This window comes from Mirounga angustirostris, unplaced genomic scaffold (genome assembly GCF_029215605.1).
Source record: "Mirounga angustirostris isolate CCGP_5_RB_7025 unplaced genomic scaffold, mMirAng1.0.hap1 SCAF_11, whole genome shotgun sequence".
In the NCBI taxonomy this organism is placed as follows: Eukaryota; Metazoa; Chordata; class Mammalia; order Carnivora; family Phocidae; genus Mirounga; species Mirounga angustirostris.
Genome location: NW_026991719.1, coordinates 19,869,999 through 19,892,980, shown reverse-complemented (window position 1 = coordinate 19,892,980; position 22,982 = coordinate 19,869,999). Strand labels below are relative to the sequence as shown.

Here is a 22,982-nt window from a genome sequence, read left to right as displayed (position 1 = left end):
AGAGAGCATCCTGGGGGCGCCTGGGTGGCTCAGTTGGTTAAGCGACTGCCTTCGGCTCAGGTCATGATCCTGGAGTCCCAGGATCGAGTCCCGCATCGGGCTCCCTGCTCGGCAGGGAGTCTGCTTCTCCCTCTGACTCTCCTCCCTCTCATGCTCTCTGTCTCTCATTCTCTCTCTCTCAAATAAATAAATAAAATCTTTAAAAAAAAAAAAAAAAGAGAGCATCCTGAAGGCTTGTTTATGTATTTCCTTTTCCTTTAATATGCATATTAGCAAGACAAGCAGATTGTTAAATAATTGGGCTTTCTATCAGTTAGCTACACATTAAGATGACGGAGGACTATTAATATACAAGTCTTGATACCAGGCGAACAACTCCTTTTCTTGTTTTTCCAATTCCTCATCTGGCATGAGCTCATCAACTTTCACGATGTCAAAAGGTGGGGTAGAGAAGATGATTGTCTGCCGCTGCTTTGTACCTCGTGTGTCCGTTTGTGGTTCCTAGGTAGAAGTATAAACAAAAGAGGAAAGGATTTTACATTTGGTTTTTACTACTTTCTGTTTTTATACTGGCTGTTTATACTTAGCCTTGTCTCCAAACATTTACAGCAGATTTTTAAAAAATGACAAAGCAATATGTGAATACATGTTAGTTGCAAATATCCTACCATGTCGGAATGTACTGAGGCCGACTTCACATACAGTTTTTAATAAGCTTGGATAGAAATGACTTATTTTGAGAAAAGCACCATTTGAGATGTGCTGAATCAACAGTGTCAACATACAGAGACTACTGTTGTTGGCCCCCTCATATTAGATGAGCCAAAACAGCCGGTATTTATCAGGTCAGCCATACTGTTGAAGAATTTTTAAAACATATGTTACCAAGAGGAACACAGCTTTATACTATCCAAGTACATACCAAAGGTGTTTCAGCCTTGAACTTGTAGATTAGGTATAAGTAGAATGACTTACAGTTTGAATAGTGTCCAAAACAATGAATTCAGTACAAGTTCAACTTACCATCCCCATGGAAGCAGTTTTTTCTTTAGCCATCTTATAGGCTTTTTTCATTTTTTCAACTTTCATTTGAGCTTGCTTGGATCGACGACCCAGATGTTTCATTTGATTCTGCTGTCGGTAGGGCCGATATAAAGGTTTGATAGCTGAAAAGGATGAAGGGCATCTAGAAAAGATTTGAATTACAGACAGGAAAAAAAATGCACCAAATAACATTTAAATGTAAAGCAAGTTGCAAATTTTATTAAAGCATCTTCCAGCAACTAGATCATAGGCCTCAGTATCTGGAGCCATATTGCATGCAAGTTTTTAGGCCAGAGTTATCATTTCTGCTTAAATTATATGGTGTAGTTCTTTATTTGTGCCATATGAAGGTGTAAAAATGATGATGTGGATCATGATGATGATGAAAATTATAAAACATGGTATCAATTTAAAATCAGTTTTCCTGGAAAATACCATGTAGTAGTCATTTGAATTATACACACACACACACACACACACACACCATATACTAACACAAAAAGGTGTTAAATTTCATAATGGCTGAGAAAACAAGCTGTTCTTATCAGTGTTGGGATCAGATACAGATGGTGTCGTGCCCATAGCCCCCTAGGCCTCACCACTGCAAAGCACAAAGGCCCAGCTTCCAACCGCCAGCATCAGCCTCACTCAGCATAACAGCTTTCTTGTGAAAACAAGGGCCCATGTGCGGGGAAAGTGCCTGAGAATTAATACTTCCCCTCCTAAACAGTCCTTAGCCAGTGCCTGATGTACATCGGCGTATAAATATCCCAACTCCCTTGCCCCCGCAGGATAACTTGAGTTGCACGTTCTGCGATGGCTTGGACATTCCCAGAAGGGATTAAGCTCCACTTACCCGCAGAAGTAACTTGTTTGCTAACACAAGCTGTTTTGGCTGCCTGCCCCTCCTTGTTTCCCTTTCATCAGTGGTTCTGGGAATCACCTCCCAAATAGACTACTCATATCCAAATATTTGATCTCCTGGGAGATCCCAAACTAACACTGCATTCAAAGAAACCTGTAAGAAAGTACTTTTCCCTCTTTAATTGATTTAGGATTTGGCTACTTCATTTGGCTCTTCAGATGACTCATTCTTAGATAATCACTAGCAAGAGTCCAAACAGCAGGGAACCTAGGGTTATATATGGTGGCAGGGAAAATTATATCATTTATTTGACCTTGGTGGTAATAGGGTTAAGTTCTATATTCAGTGCTTATATAGATGAGTTAGAGAAAATCTATTTCATGATGACAGACGACACCCTACACCAGGCCATCTGTCTGGCAAATGTATAGCCTTGATCATAAAATATATGGGCTAAATTATATTATTGGGTCAGTACCACTCATCTCTAGCCCTGGAAAAAACCCAGTGTGTTTGCCTGACAGTGGATGACCAGTGTCTTCATGTACTAAAGGAGTATTTTTTCATTTCAAATATGACTCTGTGGAAATAGACTACCAATAGATCCTCTTCAATCTGATTATCTCTTTCTTTTTTCTTAAGAAAGAAAGCTTCATTTGTAAATAAGATGGGCTAGGTGAGACTTGTAATGGAAAGAAAAAAGGAGTATAATTGGAGCAGTCATATTCTGTCCGTATTGTTTCAGATCATAATACAGTCTATTTTGCTACAACATGAGTTTCTATAATGTGAATTGGCTCACATGCTATTGCTAAAGAAGGGAACAATGTCACTGTAATTTATATGCAATTTGTCCTCAGCAAGGGGAGCCGGAATCACAAGAGTAGAATTATAACCTTCAGCAGAAAAGGAAAAGGTCCTCAGTTGTGTGCAGCACAGGCAATGGGAGCCCTTTTGGCTGTATTTATGAAAACAAGAATTAGCACCTGCATCTAGGGCTCTCTCTCCAGAGGCACCCCCCACCCCCCAGTCCACCCTGACTGCCATCCCCCATGCTCCCTGCCTTGGGAGGGGGGGTTGGTTATTGGCAGGTTGCACTGCTTCTCATGTCCACTTAAAAGGCAACCACACTAGCCCAGGGCTCTACTTCCATCTGCATTATCTCCGTACCCACTGCCTGCTCTAATTAAAGAGAGGCCAGCATTTCTGCTCTCTTGTTGTGCATTTTTTATATTTGCTGTGGTGGCCTCCAGCCGTCCTGAGCTGCCTGTCTGGTGGTACGAGTTATCTCCCCAGGTTCCAGTTGTCCTTTTTGTTAGTGCTCTGTTTACAAAGATGCCTACATTTTGAGCAATCTGCCTCAACCCTATTTTCCCCATATGCCCTATTATTATCTTTCATGAGCTATTTGGCAGAATGTGAACATTTTCAGAAATGCCCCTAGTATTGTGACCCCATTAAAATATCACTTTTACCTAACTTCAGAAACAATCTGTAGCTGGTGTTGACGCATCTCTTCTGTTTGTGGTCTCCGTGATAGATACTTCATTTCTTTTTGTAGACGGTTTGAGATTATTCCAGACTCTGCATAATCAACTATGTCATATATTATCATTGTCCTGGGGATGTTTTTGAGGTTTAATTTTCGCCAGTAGTTATTTCTGCCACCAGAAGATGCAGGGGTCTCATCCAGGAGACTGGAATACTATATGGAAAAAACAAGTAAGAATGATCAGTTGTGGGTACTCCAGAATGTTTTTAGACACATTTCCCAAGGTTCAAATATCCATTGTCACTTCATCCAAAAAGCATTTCTTGATCCCATCTCTGAACTTTATCAGCTACTTTGTTCTATGGCTTATTCCTGACTACTTGATGTTTTAGCTGTCTGTGTACTTAGCTCCCCCCCGAGAAGGCATGATCCTCATTACGCAGTATCACTCTCATAGTACCACACTCGCTAAATCTTTATTTAATGATAAACATTTTATTTTATTTAATGAATAAACATTTTAATGCCAAATACATGATCTGCATACCTGGTAGTACTTGTTCATAACATGCTTGGGTTGAGAGGACATTTGCACAAACCTTTTTATAAGAATAATGAGTTCTCGGGGCACCTGGGTGGCTCAGTCGTTAAGCGTCTGCCTTCAGCTCGGGTCACGATCCCAGGGTCCTGGGATCGAGCCTCGCGTCGGGCTCCCTGCTCTGCGGGGAGCCTGCTTCTCCCTCTCCCACTCCCCCTGCCTGTGTTCCTGCTCTCACTATCTCTTTCTCTGTCAAATAAATAAATAGAATCTTTAAAAAAAAAAAAAAAAGAATAATGAGTTCACCTCTGGTACTAAGTGGCGAATTTCATGATTTTCATTTGGAGCTTTGTAGAAATCCCACTTGTATTTATTTATTTTTTTAATTTAAAATATCAAATTAGGAATGTTAAAGTGCAAATATATATAATTGATGCAACCTTATAAAATGTTCACTTAAGACATAGGAATAGGGCCGGAGGATCTACAATGCTTATCAGCTAGGCATTTAGGGTATATCGCACGCACACACATATACAAGGAGTCTTTCTTTTGTATCATTTAGGCATGCACAAATTTTACTTACTACCATTTGATTGAATAAGCCCAGTCCAACAGCTTGTCTCAAATTTCAGTTTCCCCAGTATAACTTAACTGCATAAAGTACAAACTTTGCTGACAGCTCTCCAGTCCATAGATCACTACCGAAATAACAGATGTGTGTGGTGATGAGTGACAAATCATGTCCCTTCCTCCAAAGTGTCAGCAATTGGTCATCACTGAGGATCTGTTATTTAGTTGTATCACCTCTTTGTCTCCCAGTGATAAACCCCTGTGCCATTTTACCAAAAAAATAAATAAAAGATAATCAAAAGAATCGGCCAAAAGAGAAAACAAAATGAAATGAAATTCAAATCAAAGGTAAATGGGAGTTCTAGAAGAAATAGGTGACGAGGGGCTATTGACACTGCCATCATTCAAGAGACAAATGAAGGTGAACTTGGCAGCATAAATGAGGAAAGTGGTTGTGACGAAAAGGATGAAGCTGTCCCAGAGGAAGTGACATTGACAAAAAGACTCTTCACATTACAGGAACTTTGAGAGATTTCACATTTAATGTGTAAAGGATAAAATGTTGGTAGGTAATCCGAACTTAGGAGTGTGACAATTCACCAAGGCATGGAAAAGATGCTCACTATGTACTGTAAGCTATATGAGAAGAACAAGGAAGCAAGCACTGTTTAAACTACTCCTCATACACTGCTTTTTAAAGCTTTATTGAGATTCACATCCCATACAATTCACCCATATAAAGTATATAATTCAATGGTTTTTAGTACATTTACAGTTGATAAGTTTTTTTACAAAGAAATAAAACACTTTTCCTCCTCCATGTTTCCAATGTTTTAAATTATAGCATCATAAATGTTTTGTTTTTCGTTTTCCTACATATTTATAACAGACAATAAGAGAGTTTTTAATGTTTTGACAAGATTTTTCTGAAAGGCATGGAACAATCATGATTTTTCACATTGATTATTAAGTTTGCTTTGCATGGTTTCAGGTCATTTTTTAAAAGATTTTATTTTTAAAAAATCTCTACACCCAATGTGGGGCTTGAACCCACAACCCTGAGATCAAGAGTTGCACGCTCCACCGACCGAGTCAGCCAGGCGCCCCTGAACGGTCATTTTATGGCCCTGCACTACCGCACAAAGTGAGGACTGCCTGTATATTTTACCTGCTGAGAGTGGAGTAGTAAAATGAGTAAACATCTCAGAACTGTCAATGACCTGCTCTGCACTTAGATATGTGACTTTGGGCAAGTTTTTAAAAATCTTTTTTAAATTTTTTATTGTTATGTTAATCACCATACATTACATCATTAGTTTTTATTTATTTGACAGAGACATAGAGAGCACAGATAGGCAGAGCGGCAGGCAGAGGGAGAGGGAGAAGCAGGCTCTCTGCGGACCAGGGAGCCCAATGCGGGGCTCGATCCTAGGACCCTGGGATCATGACCTGAGCTGTAGACAGACGCTTAATGACTGAGCCACCCAGGTGCCCCAAGTTTTTAAAAATCTTATTAAACTCCATTGTTCTCATCTGTTAAAGGGTCACATAATTTACACACTTGAAGATTAAAGGAGATAATATGCACAAAAAGAGCCAACAAGGGGCGCCTGGGTGGCTCAGTCAGTTAAGCGGTTAAGCTTCTGCCTTTGGCTCAGGTCCTGATCCCAGGGTCCTGGGGTGGAGCCCCGTGTCAGGTTCCCTGCTCAGTGGGGAGTCTGCTTCTCCCTCTGCCCCTCCACCTGCTTGTGCTCTGTTTCTCTGTCTCTCTCTTTCTCTCAAATAAAAATTTTTTTTTTTTTAAAAAGAGCCAACAACAGTGCTGTTTCCATAAGGGGCTCAATAAAAGTCAGCAATCATCTGGGGCGCCTGGGTGGCTCAGTCGTTAAGCATCTGCCCTCGGCTCAGGTCATGATCCCAGGGTCCTGGGATTGAGCCCCGCATCTGGCTCCCTGCTTCTCCCTCTCCCACTCCCCCTGCTTGTTCCCTCTCTCGCTGTGTCTCTCTCTGTCAAATAAATAAATCTTTAAAAAAAAAAAAAAGTCAGCAATCATCAAGTTTCTTTCTCCCAACATGTCTATCTGGGACTTCTTCCTATGACACCAATTCTTGGCATAGTCACACTCTGTGCAAGTATGTGATCCATGTCCTTAGCAAAGATAGTTGGCATCCCCAAGCGCTACTTATTTCCTGGTTCAATCCCCTCATTTTCCAGGTTAAGACTCTAAAGGAAATAAAGCATAATTGGGAGTCTCTAAGGCACTGCATTAATTTCATGTGTCACAATGAAGCAACTGAGTGAATAGTTAAGGCCATATATTATTATTATTATGAGCCAGAATTTTGGGATCTCTTGCATCTTTAGAACTTGTAAAATGGTGGTAATAATAGTACCTACCTCTTAGGGTTGTGATGAGAAGAAAAGGAATTGGCACTACTGAGCATTTGCTATTATTATTAATCAGGTATCTAGTTTAAGTTTCCTGACTTAGTACTGCTGTCCAGCCTGTTATGCAAACCAGGAACCTAGGAGCCATGCTGGACACCTCTCCTTAGCTGGCCCCCGTCTGTCACCAGGGCCCACTGCTTTTACTCTCTACTTACCTCTCGTGTCTCCAGCCTCACAGCCCTCCACCAAGACACCACCATTTCTCCTGAGATACAGCAGGCACATCCAAACTAGGAGAAGGCTCTTGCTATCCTCTAATCCATTCCCTACACTGCAGCCAGACAGATCTCTCCACTCATTAGGTTAGATCACCTCATTTCTTAACCCATTAAGAAGCATCAGCTTCTACTTGCACACAGGATCAAGAAAAAGAAAAACACCTTGCTGTGGTCAAAAGGCCTGCCTGATGCTCTCTTCTCAGCCCTCCAGGCTGCCTACATACAAAACCCTCTGCTCCCTCTTCTCTACCCCACAGACCTGCTTTCGGGCCCTGCAGTTCCTCCTGCCACAGAGCCTCTGCCTGGGGCGCAACACCTGCTCAGCCCCGGACTGACGCTGTGACACATTGTTGATTGCCTGCCCATCAACCATTTCCCACTTCTCCCTTGCCTCCAGAGCCCGGATTTTTTTTTTTTTCAAGTATGGAACAGCAATATGTTCCAGGAAGGAGGGCCCCAGCACATGAACCATGATTGTTCTAAGTCAATCATGGAAAATGATCCCATTTCCCTTTATCAGTGATTAGGTTAGGGGGAGTATGTGATCCAGTTCTGACCAATGGGATCTGAGGGGAAGTCTGTTGGGGGCTTCTGGCAAAGATTTTTCTTTTTTCTTTTTCTTTTTTTAAGGTAGGCTCCACACCCAGTGTGGAGCCCAACCCAGGGCTTGAATTCACAACCCTGAGATCAAGACGTGAGCTGAGATCAAGAGTTGGATGCTTAAGCAACTGAGCCACCCAAGTACCCCCAAAGATTTTTCTTCTTGCGATAAAAAGGAAAACGATGCTTCAGAGTCCCCTTGTTTCTGCCTTTGAGGGAAGTTAAGAATGTGATAGTCATCTTGTCACCATGTGAAGCACGGTAGAGAAGCTGACCCAGAACCCTGATGTCCTTGAGCTGCTGCATTAGCTAGCCCAGGACCCACCTATCTGTGGACTTCTGACATGGGACAATAAATGTCCTTTGTTGTTTAAGCCTCTTGTGGTTGGGAGTCTGTCACTTGTAGCACAAAGCATCCAAATAATAATCCAAATATTAATAGAACCCTTCCTTACTAGGTCAAATCTCCATCATACACTCTTTCAAAACCATGTACTTGATTTCACATAATATAAAATTCACCATTTTAACCATTTTAAAAGTAGCACTACTAATTCCAAAACATTTCTATTGCCCCCAAAAGAAAGGCCACATTCATTAGCTATCACTCCCCAGATGCAAAAAGCCAAATATTATATAATTCCATTAATACAAGCTACCCAGAATAGGTAAATTCAAGGAGACAGAAAACAGATTAGTGGTTGATAGGGGCTGGAGTGATGGGGAGGAATGGGGAGTGACAGCTTAATAGATGTGAGGTTTCCTTTTGGGGCAACAAAAAGGTTCTGGAACTAGATAGTGGCGGTGTTTGCACAACATTGTGAATGTACTTAATGTCACTGAATTGTACCATTTAAAATGGTAAATTTTATATTGTGTGTATTTTTCTATAGTGAAAAAAATGAATGAAACTTTCTTCTTGGAGGACAAGGTCAGGAGGCTTTTTAAAAGATTATTCTTTTTAAAGATTTTATTTATTTGAGAGAGAGAAAGAGAGCGAGCGAGCATGAGGGGGGTGGGGCAGAGGGAGAGGGAGAAGCGGGCTCCCTGCTAAGCAGGGAGCCGGACAAGGGGCTTGATCCCAGGACCTCGAGATCATGACCTGAGCCGAAGGCAGATGCTTAACCGACTGAGCCACCCAGATGCCCCCAGAAGATTTTTTTAAATTGTTGTTTCTTTCTTTTTTTTTTTTTTAAAGATTTTATTTATTTATTTAACTGACAGAGAGAGAGAGACAGTTAGAGAAAGAACACAAGCCCGGGGAGTGGGAGAGGGAGAAGCAGGCTTCCCGCCAAGCAGGGAGCCCGATGCGGGGCTCGATCCCAGGACCCTGGGATCATGACCTGAGCCGAAGGCAGATGCTTAACCAACTGAGCCACCCAGGCGCCCCTAAATTGTTGTTTCTAATATCTAAATCTCAATTCCTTACTTGCATGTAATCTTTCAGGGTGACAATATCTATTTCATCAGTTATTTTGAATTTCTGGAAAAGATGTTCATCTTCCATAACTTGATGGTAAAACTTCTTTTCCCCCATCATTTTGCGAGCATCAGCCACTCCCTATAAAGAGAATAGAAAACAGACCTTTAAAACAGTAGTATAATAGCAACAATTATCAGTGCATATTTTACATATTTCTTCTGACAAATACATCAAATATTGTTCCTTTCTCCTAGCAGCTTGCTATTCAATAAAAAGACCGTATTTACAAAGAAAAGATTGTATAGGAGTTTTTAAACCATTTAAAATTTGTTTCCATAACCATATATACATAGTTTTAAAATGTAGCTGGAGGAGTAGCTGACTCTACAACCCTCAGAGAACCACAGTGTTTTAAAAATCTGGTTATTTCCCCCTTAAAAAACATTCTTTTCCCTTAACAAAACAAATCTCTAGCGTCATTCGTGTTGTCAAGGCAGAGAAAGCTTCCTTGGTTATTAAATAGGTTGCCTTAGGAACTGCAGGGAAAGGTGTTCCTAAGGCCAGCTCTCTTTTATGTGTTAGTTAATACCTCACCCCCAAATGGAAACATGTACATTTCAGATTGCCTCCCTCTCCTTCAGACCTCATTCTCTGTGGCCAGAGTAGCAAAGCATTTTTTTTTTCTCTCTGAAATGTTGGCATTTTGTACTCAAAGACAGCCCCTGATAGGGCAGAGGTAGACGAATGCTAGAAAATACGGAGGCCCAAATCTCATCTGGCCCTGTTTGTACCATACCCTTTCACATAATGCCCATCCTTTGCTAAGAGCTATACATAGACTGTGAGTAGAGACTTAAGTACTCCCCACCCTCGTTCCCACCCCCCATAAGTATGTGCTGACTCTTCTAACACATATTTATATTACATATCTGTGCTTCTGGCCACAAAGTATATGCTTATGAGAAGGGAGACTGGCTTAGATGAAAATTCAAATACCTTTGGGTTCCAGATCAGTTTCTCTTCCCCTTTGTATCTCAGAAGGTGTATTTGTGAAAGCATGGGAACTCCAGGTTATAATGCTGATATGAGGCCATTTGAGACGAGATCGAAATTTGGAATGTGTTCTTTTTACTTAACACACAATACAAGAATGAGCCTGAATGTATTTTCCATTTCATTTTTACTTTTGTTATTGAGACTATTCCTTTTTTATTTATTTTTCAAATTCCAAAGCTTTGAACATGGACACACATGGAAAATGGAAGAATACTCAAATGGTTGTAGTTCTATTCCTAATGCACTAAACTGAAGGGACAGAAACTGTTTATGTGATGAACCTTCCTTTAGGCAGATCATCTTTGTTTTCCATTTCATTAGTTTCTTCACACAGCACGCATCTTAAAGAGAAGGCAGTGTTGGCACGTGTCTCCATTATGCTTTTTTGCAATTAATTTCCTGTGGGCTCTCATTAACCATTCTCACAGTAACACTAAAGGTAAAAGCAAATAAACTGTACAGAGAACACGTCTGAAAACTGTACAATTTCTGCTTTGAGAATTTCTTTAGCTATAACTGTATTTTACTTTAGCTCAAGTTACTCCGTAAGGGTATTTCTTGTCAGTCCCTCCCCACTCTACTCCCCTCAGCCACCACCCACAACCTCTCCAAGCCCCAGTTTCCTTATTTGTACAGTGCCTCAGCTGTAGGGCTCAGCTGTGTCAGGCCCATCCCGGTATCCAGCCAAAAAAACCCTGTGCCTGGCCGCGTGGGGCAGGCTCGCTGCCCACTTGCGACAGGGGCTTGAAAAAAGTTTGCCCTCCAACGGCCAGGATGTTCTTTCTCCGGCATCTGCTGGAGATGGCCAGCTTCAGGAAAGTGCTTCTGGGTCGGAAGGGATGGTTAAGAAGGGCCCAGCCCCAGGTGAAAGGGAAGGGCGGAAACTGGGCACGGAGCCCAGGATAGCCGCCAATCAGACTAGGATTCAAGAGGCAGGTTCCAGGGCGCCTGGGTGGCTCAGTCGTTAAGCGTCTGCCTTAGGCTCAGGTCATGATCCCGGGGTCCTGGGATCGAGTCCCACATCGGGCTCCCTGCTCGGCAGGAAGCCTGCTTCTCCCTCTCCCACTCCCCCTGCTTGTGTTCCTTCTCTCGCTTTGTCTCTCCCTGTCAAATAAATAAATAAAATCTTTAAAAAAAAAAAAAAGAGGCAGGTTCCATTCTTAGTGGGTGACTCAAAAGGTCAAAGGGGGCATCTCTAAATCTGACACCTCCCCTGATACCTAGCATCACTGTGGCCCAGAAGCCCCCACAGGCCTGCAGCTCCGTGCTGGCCTAGATCCACACCTGCGCTCGTGAAGTTACTCTACTATCTCAAGTCACTTCCCCGCCCGGCTGGAAATTCTCACTTGCGAAGGTAGCAATAACTAATATCCCTGCACAGGCAGCGAGTTTCCTGGTTTGGAGCAGTTCAGTTATATGCGGGCTCCAAGTTCATGAAAGCAGCTGGGGTTGTTTCAACCGTGAAGTGGGCACAGGGCGGCGGGCAGAAGCCGCAGTTCTGGCCCTGACAGGCCTCTCCGAGTTCCAGCTTCCTCACAGGCAAAAATGGGAGTAACATGTACCTCACTGGAGTTATCAGGGGGCCGTATAAGAGAACATATTGAGCAGGCTTCCTGACTCAAGAGTGGTTAAGAGCACGGACTCTGGAATCAGGATCACTGGGTTTTGATATCGGTTCCTTCCCTTTCTAGCTGTGAGACCTTAGGCAAGTGACTCAGTCTTTTCAAATGGACGACAGCCACAGAATCTACATTCTAGAGTTTATGAGAATTAAATGATAATGCACACAAAATGTTTAACACAGTACTTGACAGTGCTCAGTAAGGGCAGCTATTATTAATAATAATGTTTTTCCTTTTTACATAAATGCCCAATCCTCAAAAAGAACAGGGATCTTCAATTTAAACGAATGGTTGCTGGACATTAATGTTTCAGAACTGTCGATTACCCGGAGGCATTCCAGGCCACGGTGTGTGTTGGTGGGGGGCACCTTTATGACAGTGCTTGTCAAACTATATTGTGCCTAGGATCGTCTGGGGGTCTTGTTAAAACACAGGTGCTAATTCAGTGGGTCTGGGGTGGGGGCTGATAGTCCACATTTCTAATAAGTTCCAGGGGATGCCAGTGCTGTGGGTCTGTAGACCACACTGAGTAGCAAGGCTTTAGAATATTCTAAATATAGCTGGAGGATGAACTATAGTGACAACCCTCTGTAAATAAGCATTGTTCTGAAAATAGATCATCGAAGTAGGTAACTGAAATGAGATCTCTTTTTTGTACACATGGCTATCCAATTGTTCTAGCACCATTTGAACTGACCTGGTACATTTGATGAAAATCAACTGATCACCTATGAGTGCGTATATTTCTGAATTCCCTATTCTATCTCATTGATTTACATGTCTATCTTTAAGCCATCACAACACTGTCAGGATCACTGCAGCTTTGTTCTTCTTCTCTAAAGCGGTTTAGGCTATTCTATGTCCTTTCACTTGTTTTTACTGTGTGCGTGTGTGTGTGTGTAAATACATGAGAAATACTGTTGGGAAATGATAAGGAAATGAAACTAGAATTGGAAGTAAGAACCAGGGAAAAGGCAGAACAACAACAAAACTGTGTTCATCAGTGAACTTAAATTACACGTCTGAACTAAAACTGACTTATTTATTTCATACTAAGAATTAAGTGGGGGCTCCTGGCTGGCTCAGTCGGTAGACTGTGAGACTCTTGATCTTGGGGTTGTGGGTTTGAGCCCCACGATGGGCGTAGAGATTACTTAAAAAAAATAAAATCTTAAAAAAAAAAAAAAGAGAAAGAAGTGAACTTAGAAAAGTTGGATCAATTTGCTCAACACACAATTTCTACATTCAAAGGACTGATGCAAACTTATAGTGAGAAAAATTCTCCTACAGGTTTTCTATCAACCGTGAATCCAAGTGTTACCAGTTTGTTATGAAGCTGAAAAAGGAATCCTAATCTGTTCTTTCATGTTCTCATCATTTAAATCCTCTCAGAATGTTTAGTGAAAAACTCAAACTAAACAGTGTTATCACATTTTTATAATAAGAACAAAAATTTTTAAAAAACATATTTGTGTGAGCATTTTTATGGGCAAAAAAAAAATGAAGGATACACAGTAAACTATTAACAGTGTTCACTCCAGATGAGTGAAAGTCACAGCACAGAGAAGAAAGGCATGAGGCACAGTTTCCTTTTTTAAAAATCTCTGTGCTATTTCTTTTTTTCCCAACAGTCACTTTGTAATTTAAATAAAAACTAAAGTTATTATACAGCATTTTAATGAGTTTTAATATACGCACAGTCCTTTCCAGTCACAGCCTTTAAGTTTCTCATTTGCTCCGGCCTGCAGACAGTAGGGGCCACCAGGAGCTGACCCAGGAGAATTTCTGTTCCTGGAACAGTCTCATCAGGCAATCTCAGAAAAGCAACAATTGATGATATTTTATAGGAATGATAAGCTTATTCTGTACATAAATGTGGCATGAATTTATTCCTTGAGCGTAGGATAAATATCAACTTTTGCATGTGAAGTCATTCTATATAAATGAACAAATACTAATGTTTCCAGAACACCATATTCCATATGAAAACACAGAGTCCATTTGATATATTCTGAAACTGAATGAAATGTTCTCTGATGTTGCCTGAGAACATGGAGAAAAGCAGTCTCTTTTTCTTTTCTAATATTCTTCAGAGAATAAATGCTGTATATCCTGGATCTGATCAGAAACTCCCAGGCTGAGTGGTCTATCCTGAACACGTGCCATTACTGATGATTTTGGATGGGCCATACTTTTCATGTAAAATATCTCCAGAAGGCTACGGGAAAATAACCTTGGATGTATGATTTATAAAAGGCTAAGTATGAGAATGCACACATTTCCCCCCTCAATTATAGTCATGTTTAAGGGCCAAAGGAGCAAAACCTACACTGTAGTAGCATGCAGAGCCTTGCTATTAAAAGTGGGGTCCATGGACCAGCAGTAGTGTTAGCACCCCGGAACCGGTGAGAAATGCAGAATCTCAGGTCTCTTCCCAGATCTAATGAACCAGAAAATTTTAACAAGATTCTCAGGTGATTCCTATGCTGTAGACACAATTATGGTAAATATATATGAAACTTAAAAGTATGAGAAATCATATAAAGAAGGATAAATGTTTTAAAAGTTCATTTTCAATCCATAGTCCAGCACACTTTTTTTCTAAATATGCTACCAGAATCAAAGAAACCATGATAAAATGTCATTAAGATAAAATTGCATCAAATGTTCTGCATAATTTAAAAGCCCTGACCAATGGGCCACTTTAGTCCATTATTAATAAACCAAAATTTAATTTTTTTTCTTTTAATTTAAATTCAATTAGCCAACATATAGAACATCATTAGTTTCAGATGTAGAGTTCAGTGATTCATCAGTTGCATATAACACCCATGCTCATCTCATCACGTGCCCTCCTTAACGCCCGTCACCTAGTTACCCCATCCCCCCACCTACCTCCCCTCCACCGACCCTCAGTTTCTTTCCCATAGTTAAGAGTCTCTCATGAACAAACCAAAATTAAATAGAAAGAAAAGTGATGAGTATTTTTAAGGGCCTCTAAAAGTAATTCATTCCAAATATTTTTTTTTGCTAATAAACAGAGACACCCTGAAACATGATGATTAAAAAAATACTACCTGGCTGCTGGGCCGTTTAATGGTGAAAACACTTAGTTTGTCCACTTTGAATGCAATTCAGATACTACATAGATGTTAAGAAGCGAAAGTAACATAAAATGGGGGCACCTGAGTGGCTCAGTCGGTTAAGCATCTGCCTCTGGCTCAGGTTGTGATCCCGGGGTCCTGGGATGGAGCCCCGCATTGGGCTCCCTGCTCAGTGGGGAGCCTGCTTCTCCCTCTCCTTCCCGCTCATGCTCTCTGTCGCTATCTCTGTCTCTCTCTCTCAAGTAAATAAATAAAAATCTTTAAAAAATAAAGCAACATAAAATATACATCATGAAACATCACCTCATTTGATGGCTTAAATAATTTTTTTCCGCTGAAATACTTGTTACCATGGCCTTCAGTATGAAGAAAAATTTTAAATACGATGAAAGGTGGAAATGTTTCACCACTAAATCTGAAATAAAGACCAAAAATTAGTGATTTGGCATCAGGCTTGGGGCTTAGTTACTTCTCCTCCTATACTTAAGATAGTTCCCATAGTTTCCTGCATGCAGGGTAAAGGCTCTGCCAGAGCACGGGAAGAATGGGCAATGATATGGATTCCAGAGATGAAAGAGCCCCAGTGGAGTGTGTGCACTCACAATTATTCTCATTCACGTGTCACACTGGACACATCATGGGAGATAAGCCACTCTCAAGGCAACTTTTGGCCCAAGAGTCATGCCTCAGTTTCCTCACATAATAAATGCAAATAAGAGGGCGCCTGGGTGGCTCAGTTGGTTAAGTGACTGCCTTTGGCTCAGGTCATGATCCTGGAGTCCCGGGATCGAGTCCCGCATCGGGCTCCCTGCTCAGCGGGGAGTCTGCTTCTCCCTTTGACCTTCCCCCCTCTCATGCTCTCTCTGTCTCATTCTCTCTCTCAAATAAATAAATAAAATCTTTAAAAAAAAAAGAAAAAAGAAATGTAAATAAGAATAACACATTTACTCTGTAATTATACCCTGAAAACGTATGAGGACTTGAGAAAATAAATTTCTAAGGTTTCTTCATTTTAACAGGTGCTTCTTGAAATAAATTAGCATAGAAATATTACCTGAATCTAACTTTACACTTCATGCTAGGATCTTTCAGGAGCTCAGCCTCTAAGGGGCTCACTTTCTTCAGTATTTCATGTGTCACACAACATTCCTGAAATAGATGATGATGCTATAAATGGAAAATGGTACCCAGCCCAGATGTCATTTACTGAGAATAACAGAGGTGGCATGGTAAAGTGAACAGTATAACAGGCTTGGAGTTCTGAAGACCTGGGTTCTAGTCTTGGCTCTTCCATTTATCAACTGTGTAACCCTGAGTCAGTTACTTCCAAGTTGGAGTAGGTGTCCCTCCTTGACCACTGTTCTTTCCCTATGACAACACTTTTCACCATGTATTATAATTAACTATGAACTAATCTGTGTCTTCTACTAGACTGTAAGCTGCATGAAGGTACTGATCATGTCTTTCTTCTTTACCAGGTATGCCTAGCATCTAGTACAGTCCTTGGAACACAGCAGGTGTTCCAAATACTTGCTGAGCAAGTATTTGATGTTGAATGAATCATCACTGTAAAATGAGGAAGATAATAGTAATGTTACTAGCTTTCAAGTACCTTTTATATACCACACACTCTGTTACATGCCTTATAGACATAACCTCATTTAATCCTTGCAACTCAGCAATATTATTCAAATATTATCATTCTCATCCTTCCAATGAGCAGGCTGAGACTCTGGGAGTGTCTGTAACTTATTCAAAGGCATACAGGTAGTAAGTGGACAAGCCAGGATGCAAACATAGGTCTCTTTGACTCTAAAGCCCCACGACATGACCCTGCCAACCTTTATGCCTATGACAATCACATAAAAATGTACACCAAAGGGCTTTTAAAATGACAAATCATTATTAATGTCAGATAGGAACTTGAAGTGTTAGGATAACAGATTTTTAAAAAAGAATTAATTTTCCTTCTTTCTGTTATTATAAGCATCTAAAGTTATAACAAAACCAGTATTATGATAATTAAATGCAAGTTCTGTATGTGAAGACAATGGTTATGGACCTGAAATGTCACCTGTTTACCTGAGTGGGTTTTCTCTGAGGTATTCTGCTTTTACTGGCATCAGAAATGGGTCTGTGGGTCAGATGGTGAAGAAGTGTACATACTGCTCAGACTTCATGATTTTTTTCAGAGCTGCTAAAATTACCTTAATGTGGCTATTACTAATTATAAACTATTATAATCATAGGTGATTTTATTAGAATACTTGGTATTATATGAAGGAAAGCTTTCTATACTCTGCTAGCATTGCCAGAGTTGTTTTTTTGGCGGGGGGGGGGGAAGTGAGGGGATGTGCACCTTAGGGTTTTTTTTTCTTTTACTTAAATAGGACCATATTATTCATACTGTTCTATACTTGCCTTTTTCATTAATGAGATATCTTAGCTATCTTTGTATTGTAGAATCACATACAAGGCTGCAAGGTTTAACACCATGAAAGCGCCAACACTTATTTAACCAGCATCCCACTGTTGGACATTATATGGTTTATTTCTTTGCTATTACAAACAATACTGCAATGAAGTTGTACATATATTGTATAACGGATTCCCAGAAGTGAAATCGTTGGGTGAAGGTAAGGGCACTTTTAATTCAGAGATTTTTCTTGTTGGATGATCAGTGTCCCACATCTTCAAATAAGAAATTGAATTTTTTAAAAACATCATTTTGGTTTCAGAAAAAAGAAATAACAGTCACCTACATTATTTACAAATAAATCCAGAAATATTCATTTAGGGCTAACCAAAGAAGCAATCCCAGAACCCCATGCACTATTATTAGATTCAAATAGAAGAGATAAAAAAGGTTTTGTATTTTATCTTCACTTAACAGACCTTTTAGCTTATAAGTAATTAGATCTGTCAGAGAAAACAAAAAGCAAAATACATACCGCCGCACAAACTGTGTGCTTTAGGAGTTGAAATATTGTTTTGTCCATATGAGATAACCAAGCTCTCTGGATCCTTTGAGCTGAAATATCTTCACTAGCTCTGAGAAGAAAAACAAGAGGTTAACATTAATGAAGTAGTTTTCATTTTCCTAAAATCTTGGAGAGCTCTGAATTTATGCTTCTTCCCCCTGCACCCTCCCGTCCCCTACCCTAAGACTGACCTAATGAAGAACATTTGGATGTGGTAATTGGAACTGGTCATTTGCAGAATCCAGTCAGAATGAGGATACAAGATATTTGAGAATATTTCCCTTGGGATTAAAAAAGTCCTGGCTAAAACCTTATCAGCAAAAGGCATATATAACTAAAAATGTAAGAAGAGACAAATTTGCTTTCTAAAAACATCCATGACCTAAAATGATTCCATTATAGTTAGTTCTTAAGAACACTGTCCAACTAGTCCAAGTGCTATGAAAATAGAATGTAGAATACTCAAAGTTACAGTAGGTCCAATTCTTTTCTGGGAACAGACAACCAGGCCCTAAAAAAAGAAACTCCTTTTTCTAATCTTCGCTTGAAACAGGCTCATCCCAGTCAGGTCAGAGAATTATCTTACTTTGGATCACATCTCAGCACTAGCAGATTGTAGGGATCACCCTCTCCAAATGCCCCCAATCCCATCCTTACCCCTCACAGGGCTACATGTAAAGAGAGGTAGATACTCCTGTATAATGTCACCCTTGGCTGGCAAAATGCAGACTATAAGATGTAGAGTAGAAAAGGCCTGACATATGGAAACAAAGCTTTAAATCATCGCTGATGCCATTTATTAGCCGTTTAACCTTATGCAAATCACTTACCTTCTCCCAGTTGCTGCTTCCTCACTTATAAAATGTAATAATAAGACTGCTTCACAGAGTTGTCAGAATCAAAGAAATGTGTGTTAACATGCTTTGCAAATTATGAAATACTATAATTATAATAATTACTATTCAGTTCAAAAGTAATTTTAAAACACACAAAAAACCCTCTAATTTACAAAACAAGAAGTGTTTGATGTTAGCTGGGTAAACACGGTATGGAAACTGACCAGTAGTGGAAAATGATAAAGGGCGAAAGATGGCTACTTACTGTTGTACTGCCTTTCTCTTTCCAATATTTGACAGATGCATTTTGTAGTCTTTTCCTGAGCATGGATTATCTGATTTTGGAACACCAGTAACTGATGCCTTTGAAGAACCCTTCATATTCCTTATGATGAAGTGCTCTGAAAGTACACAGATTCAGCATTTGAGGTCATAATCTATATTCTTGCACTGTTTGGACAAGACTCAAGTGCCATATGAATGTTGGGCTAATTCCAGAACACGTTACAAAGGCAGGCATCATGGATCTGTTAATGTTGCTTACAGTTTACATGCTTTAGGTACTAAAAATATTCTGAGGGACATGGAAAAGACAAGTGGATCTATCCATAGCCTTCTAACTGGTCCGCCAGTCTTCAGTCTCTGTGTCCTCTTGGTCCTCCTCCACACCACAGCTCGAGTTAATTCTGTAGAGCAATAATCCAGCTTTCTGACTCCCCAGCTTAAAATCTTTAAGGGACACTTCATTTCCTCCACACTGAAGTCCAGACTTTTCTCAATCTACGGTCCACTCTTTCAAATATCAAAATACCAACTTTCACCAGCATTCCTCTCTAGACTCCGTGAGAACAAGAACTTCTCACCAAAATCAGCCAAAGTTTTTCAACTCTGTGCCATTGATCATGCCATTTCCTCTTCCTGGAGTGACTTCCCTACCGCCAGCAAACATCTATTCATCTTTCAAGACCCCAGCTATTTGATGCCTCTTCTCTGAAGTTTTCCACTCTCTCTTTTTCAACAACTGTTCACCCTGTCTCCAAGGTCCCATAATACCGTACATGCTTTTCTTTCACAGTACTTCTCATGTCATGATTTTTCTTGGCTGTCACCCCACCAAGCTCATTGAGGGCCAGAGGCATCTTGCTAACTATGGAATCCTCCATGCCCAGCGAGAGTGGAGAATTTTTACATGCTTGTCTAAGAGCTTTCTGTCCTGGTTTTATCATGGAACAGCAGTGAGACTTTGGGCAAGTTCCTTAACCTCTTGGTACCTCAGTTCTCTCCGTGGTAAAGTGAGAGGGTGTGTACTAACTGTACTGATTCCACCTTTGGTTTTCTATCCTTTGATGCATTACGCCGATTTGGATGCAGTTCACAAATTCTTAGTCACTGCTTAGTCTCTTCTACTAAAGCAGGGGCTCTTCATTTTCTTCTGGTGCCATGGACCCCTATGGACAGATTCCTAAGAATTACATTTTATAAATGCATAACATAAAACACATAGGACCACAAAGGACTCTATATTGAAATCACTGTCAAAATATTTTCAAAAACAAAATTATAGGAATCTGTCCTCTTTAGGCGTTAAATAAGATGAGCGCTCTAATAACTACTGTACTTGCGAGGTGGTAATGAGCAGAAATGGTATGTCCAGAAGTCTGCCATGACTGTAACACTGTATGAAAGTATCTGTGCTTTCTACTGGTGACTAAGTCCCAGGTACTGCTGATACCACTGTGCTTTGTTGCCTACACTATAAGTGAAAGAAATGTTAAAGTTCAGTTAGAGATGAGTGAAAATAAAGTTGTAATTTTTTTCCCCATCTAAGTTCATATATCCCTTGAATTAAGAACTCCTGCCCTGGGGCACCTGGGTGGCTCAGTCAGGTTGAGCATCCAACTCTTGATTTCAGCTCAGGTCATGAGCTCATGGGTCATGGGATCAACGGGGAGTCGGCTTGAAAATTCTCTCATTCTGCCTCTCCCCCTGCTCTCTCTCTTTCAAATAAATAAATCTTTAAAAAAAATTTAAGAGCTCCTGCCCTAATTTATCACTATACTTCACTCTTTTATATACATGTGCCATTCCATTACAAATGCAGAGCCTTCAGTCTTCTCAATATTTGTCCTTGAGGATAGGGATAGGGATGGCTTGGAATATACAATTCTCTTGAGAAACAGAAAAGCAGCCCTTAACATGTGGGAGTTGGCCTGGCACTCACAGCTGGGATTTGGTACTATCCTGGCTTCCTAACATCACCCAAACCAGAGCAAAGCCTGGCTTCTTTGAATTCGCCCCCAAATTACCTAACCAAAGCCCAAATCTTTTTTTTTTTTTTTTTTTTAAAGTAGGCTGCATGCCCAGCATGGAGACCAACGGGGGTCTTGAACTCACGACCCTGAGATCAAGACCTGAGCTGAGATTAAGAGCCCGATGCTTAACTCACTGTGCCACCCCAGGAGCCCCAGCCCAAATCTTATAATAAATGTTTCTAGCACCCTCTCACTGAGATGCCCTGCTGTGCCAAGTTGTGTGTTTTCCTTGCAGCAGTGAGGCATAATAAACCCAACTTGTTCAACTATAGATGTGTTCCTAGTGGTCTGTGGCTGGAGGGCGCGATGCGGCCTCACACAAACCCCCAAAATCTTTTGGATGCCCGCCTGGATGAATTTACACTTTCTATGGGGGTGAGGACGTGTAATACAGATCGAAATATGAAGCATACCCCCATTATGAGACAGTATAACAATTATTTAGGCGAGATCACAGGCTTTAAAGACAGACTACCTCGGTTTGGATTCTGGGTTCCCACTTTTTCCGTGTGGCCTCGTACAAATTACTTCTCCGTGCCTCGGTTTCCTCATCTACTAGATTGGGAAGAATAATCGTACTCACCTACCTGGGTTGTTGGAAAGATTAGATGAATATGTGTAAGGAGTTTAGATCAGAGCTGAGCACATAGTAAACACGGTGTTAGTGTTTTGTTAGTGTATTCCTGTTAATTAGATCATTACTCTCATTATTACCTTTTCTAGTAGTATTAAGGGACATTTGATTCCCAGAGAGGGTCAGGGCCTTTCGAGACTAAAGGATATGGCAAATTAGATTACATTTAAAACCTCAAGAACTTCCAGCCCACGGAAAAAAAAAAATCTGAAAACCTTTTGTGAGATAATTCCAGGCCCCAGGGGTCGGCAGCTTCCGGCTGTAAGACTTTCAAAGACGCCTGAGACCAGCTGAGCGCCCCCGCCCGGCAGCCTCGGCGCACAGTATTCCCAGCCCACGCCGCTGGGCGCCCAATCGCGGTAGCGAAGGCCGATTCCCAGCGCGGCTAGGAGCCTGGCGCCTCCCTCCTCTCGCCCCCGCGTGCCGCCCACACTGAGCTGGCGCTTTCCTGCCGCCTAGCAACGGTCGGCGCAGGGGCGGAGCCTCCGGGAGGCGGGGCTTGCGTTCGCTCCCTGACTGAGGAGCGACGCGTTACCGCTCAGCGACGCCGCTCCCAGACCAGGCTTCCGAACAAATCCTTCGCGGGATCGAATTGGCTGTTCGGCAGTCATCTGCACCGCGGCCCGCTTGCGGTCAGAGGAATCAGGGCCCTATCCGGCCACCGTAGCCACCTCTCTGTAGTGGGCGGGGCCAAGGCCGGGGTCACCCCGCCGGAGCCACCTCTGCCAGCAGCATGTTCAAGGTGAGAGCGTGGAGCCGGGTCACAGCTGTCACCGCCCCCTCCCGGCCTCGCGGAGCCCTGCTCGCGCTCTCGTGGGCTTTCCCGGGGGCTAGGCCCGGTTCGCCCCGAGGCTTTCCCGCCTCCGGGCCGGGTGCGTCCGGACTCCGCAGTTCATTCACTGACGCGCTAGGAGCGAGAGGTTGCCGGGCGGAGGCGTGAGATCCCCGGGTGGGTGGGCGGGCCATGTGGGTCTTGCTCTCGTGAATAAAACACTTTGAAAAGTTAAAGTACCCGCCAAAGTATTCACCCACCCCACCTCCCGATGGTTCCTTATTGGGTTCTTGGGTAAGGAGAGGCCAGCCCAGGGCACTGCAGGGTTCGGCTTTAGTTGCCTGGCGGGGTCAGGTTTCAGAACCTGGTGTGTGAATGGGGGAGGGTCACCTTTGGAGAAGCTGCTGTAGAATTTGGGGAAGCTGGTGTGGGAATGGCTGAAAGGGTGGGAAGCTGGAACTTA

At 41.7% G+C, this 22,982-nt stretch overlaps 2 protein-coding genes across 14 annotated transcripts in view; one reads left to right on the top strand and one right to left on the bottom strand.

Moving 5' to 3' along the window:
* Positions 1 to 200: 200 nt before the first annotated feature.
* Positions 201 to 22,126, bottom strand: CUNHXorf58 (chromosome unknown CXorf58 homolog). 2 transcript variants are annotated; one of them, XM_045887011.3, is made up of 9 exons: positions 21,828 to 22,126; positions 19,067 to 19,202; positions 17,936 to 18,035; positions 16,039 to 16,133; positions 15,288 to 15,399; positions 9,209 to 9,340; positions 3,385 to 3,614; positions 1,024 to 1,186; positions 201 to 501 (listed from the first exon to the last, which is right to left on the bottom strand). In XM_045887011.3, exons 1-9 carry the CDS (start codon positions 21,850 to 21,852, stop codon positions 325 to 327), a joined length of 1,170 nt encoding a protein of 389 aa, XP_045742967.1. In that variant the 5' UTR covers positions 21,853 to 22,126; the 3' UTR covers positions 201 to 324. The 2 variants fall into 2 exon arrangements, with proteins under 2 accessions (XP_045742967.1, XP_045743049.1); XM_045887093.2 differs by having other exon boundaries at positions 21,963 to 22,126.
* Positions 22,127 to 22,238: 112 nt separating this feature from the next.
* The window catches only part of APOO (apolipoprotein O), an 86,919-nt gene continuing 86,175 nt past the window's right edge, over positions 22,239 to 22,982 (top strand). For 3 of the 12 annotated variants that reach the window (XM_064573877.1, XM_064573875.1, XM_064573876.1), the window contains exon 1: positions 22,241 to 22,489. In XM_064573877.1, the coding sequence (XP_064429947.1) occupies positions 22,481 to 22,489 (9 nt within the window). In that variant the 5' untranslated portion in view covers positions 22,241 to 22,480. Of the gene's footprint in view, positions 22,697 to 22,982 lie in introns of all 12 variants that reach the window. The other 9 variants (XM_064573884.1, XM_064573878.1, XM_045875998.3 and 6 more) reach the window with 7 other exon arrangements.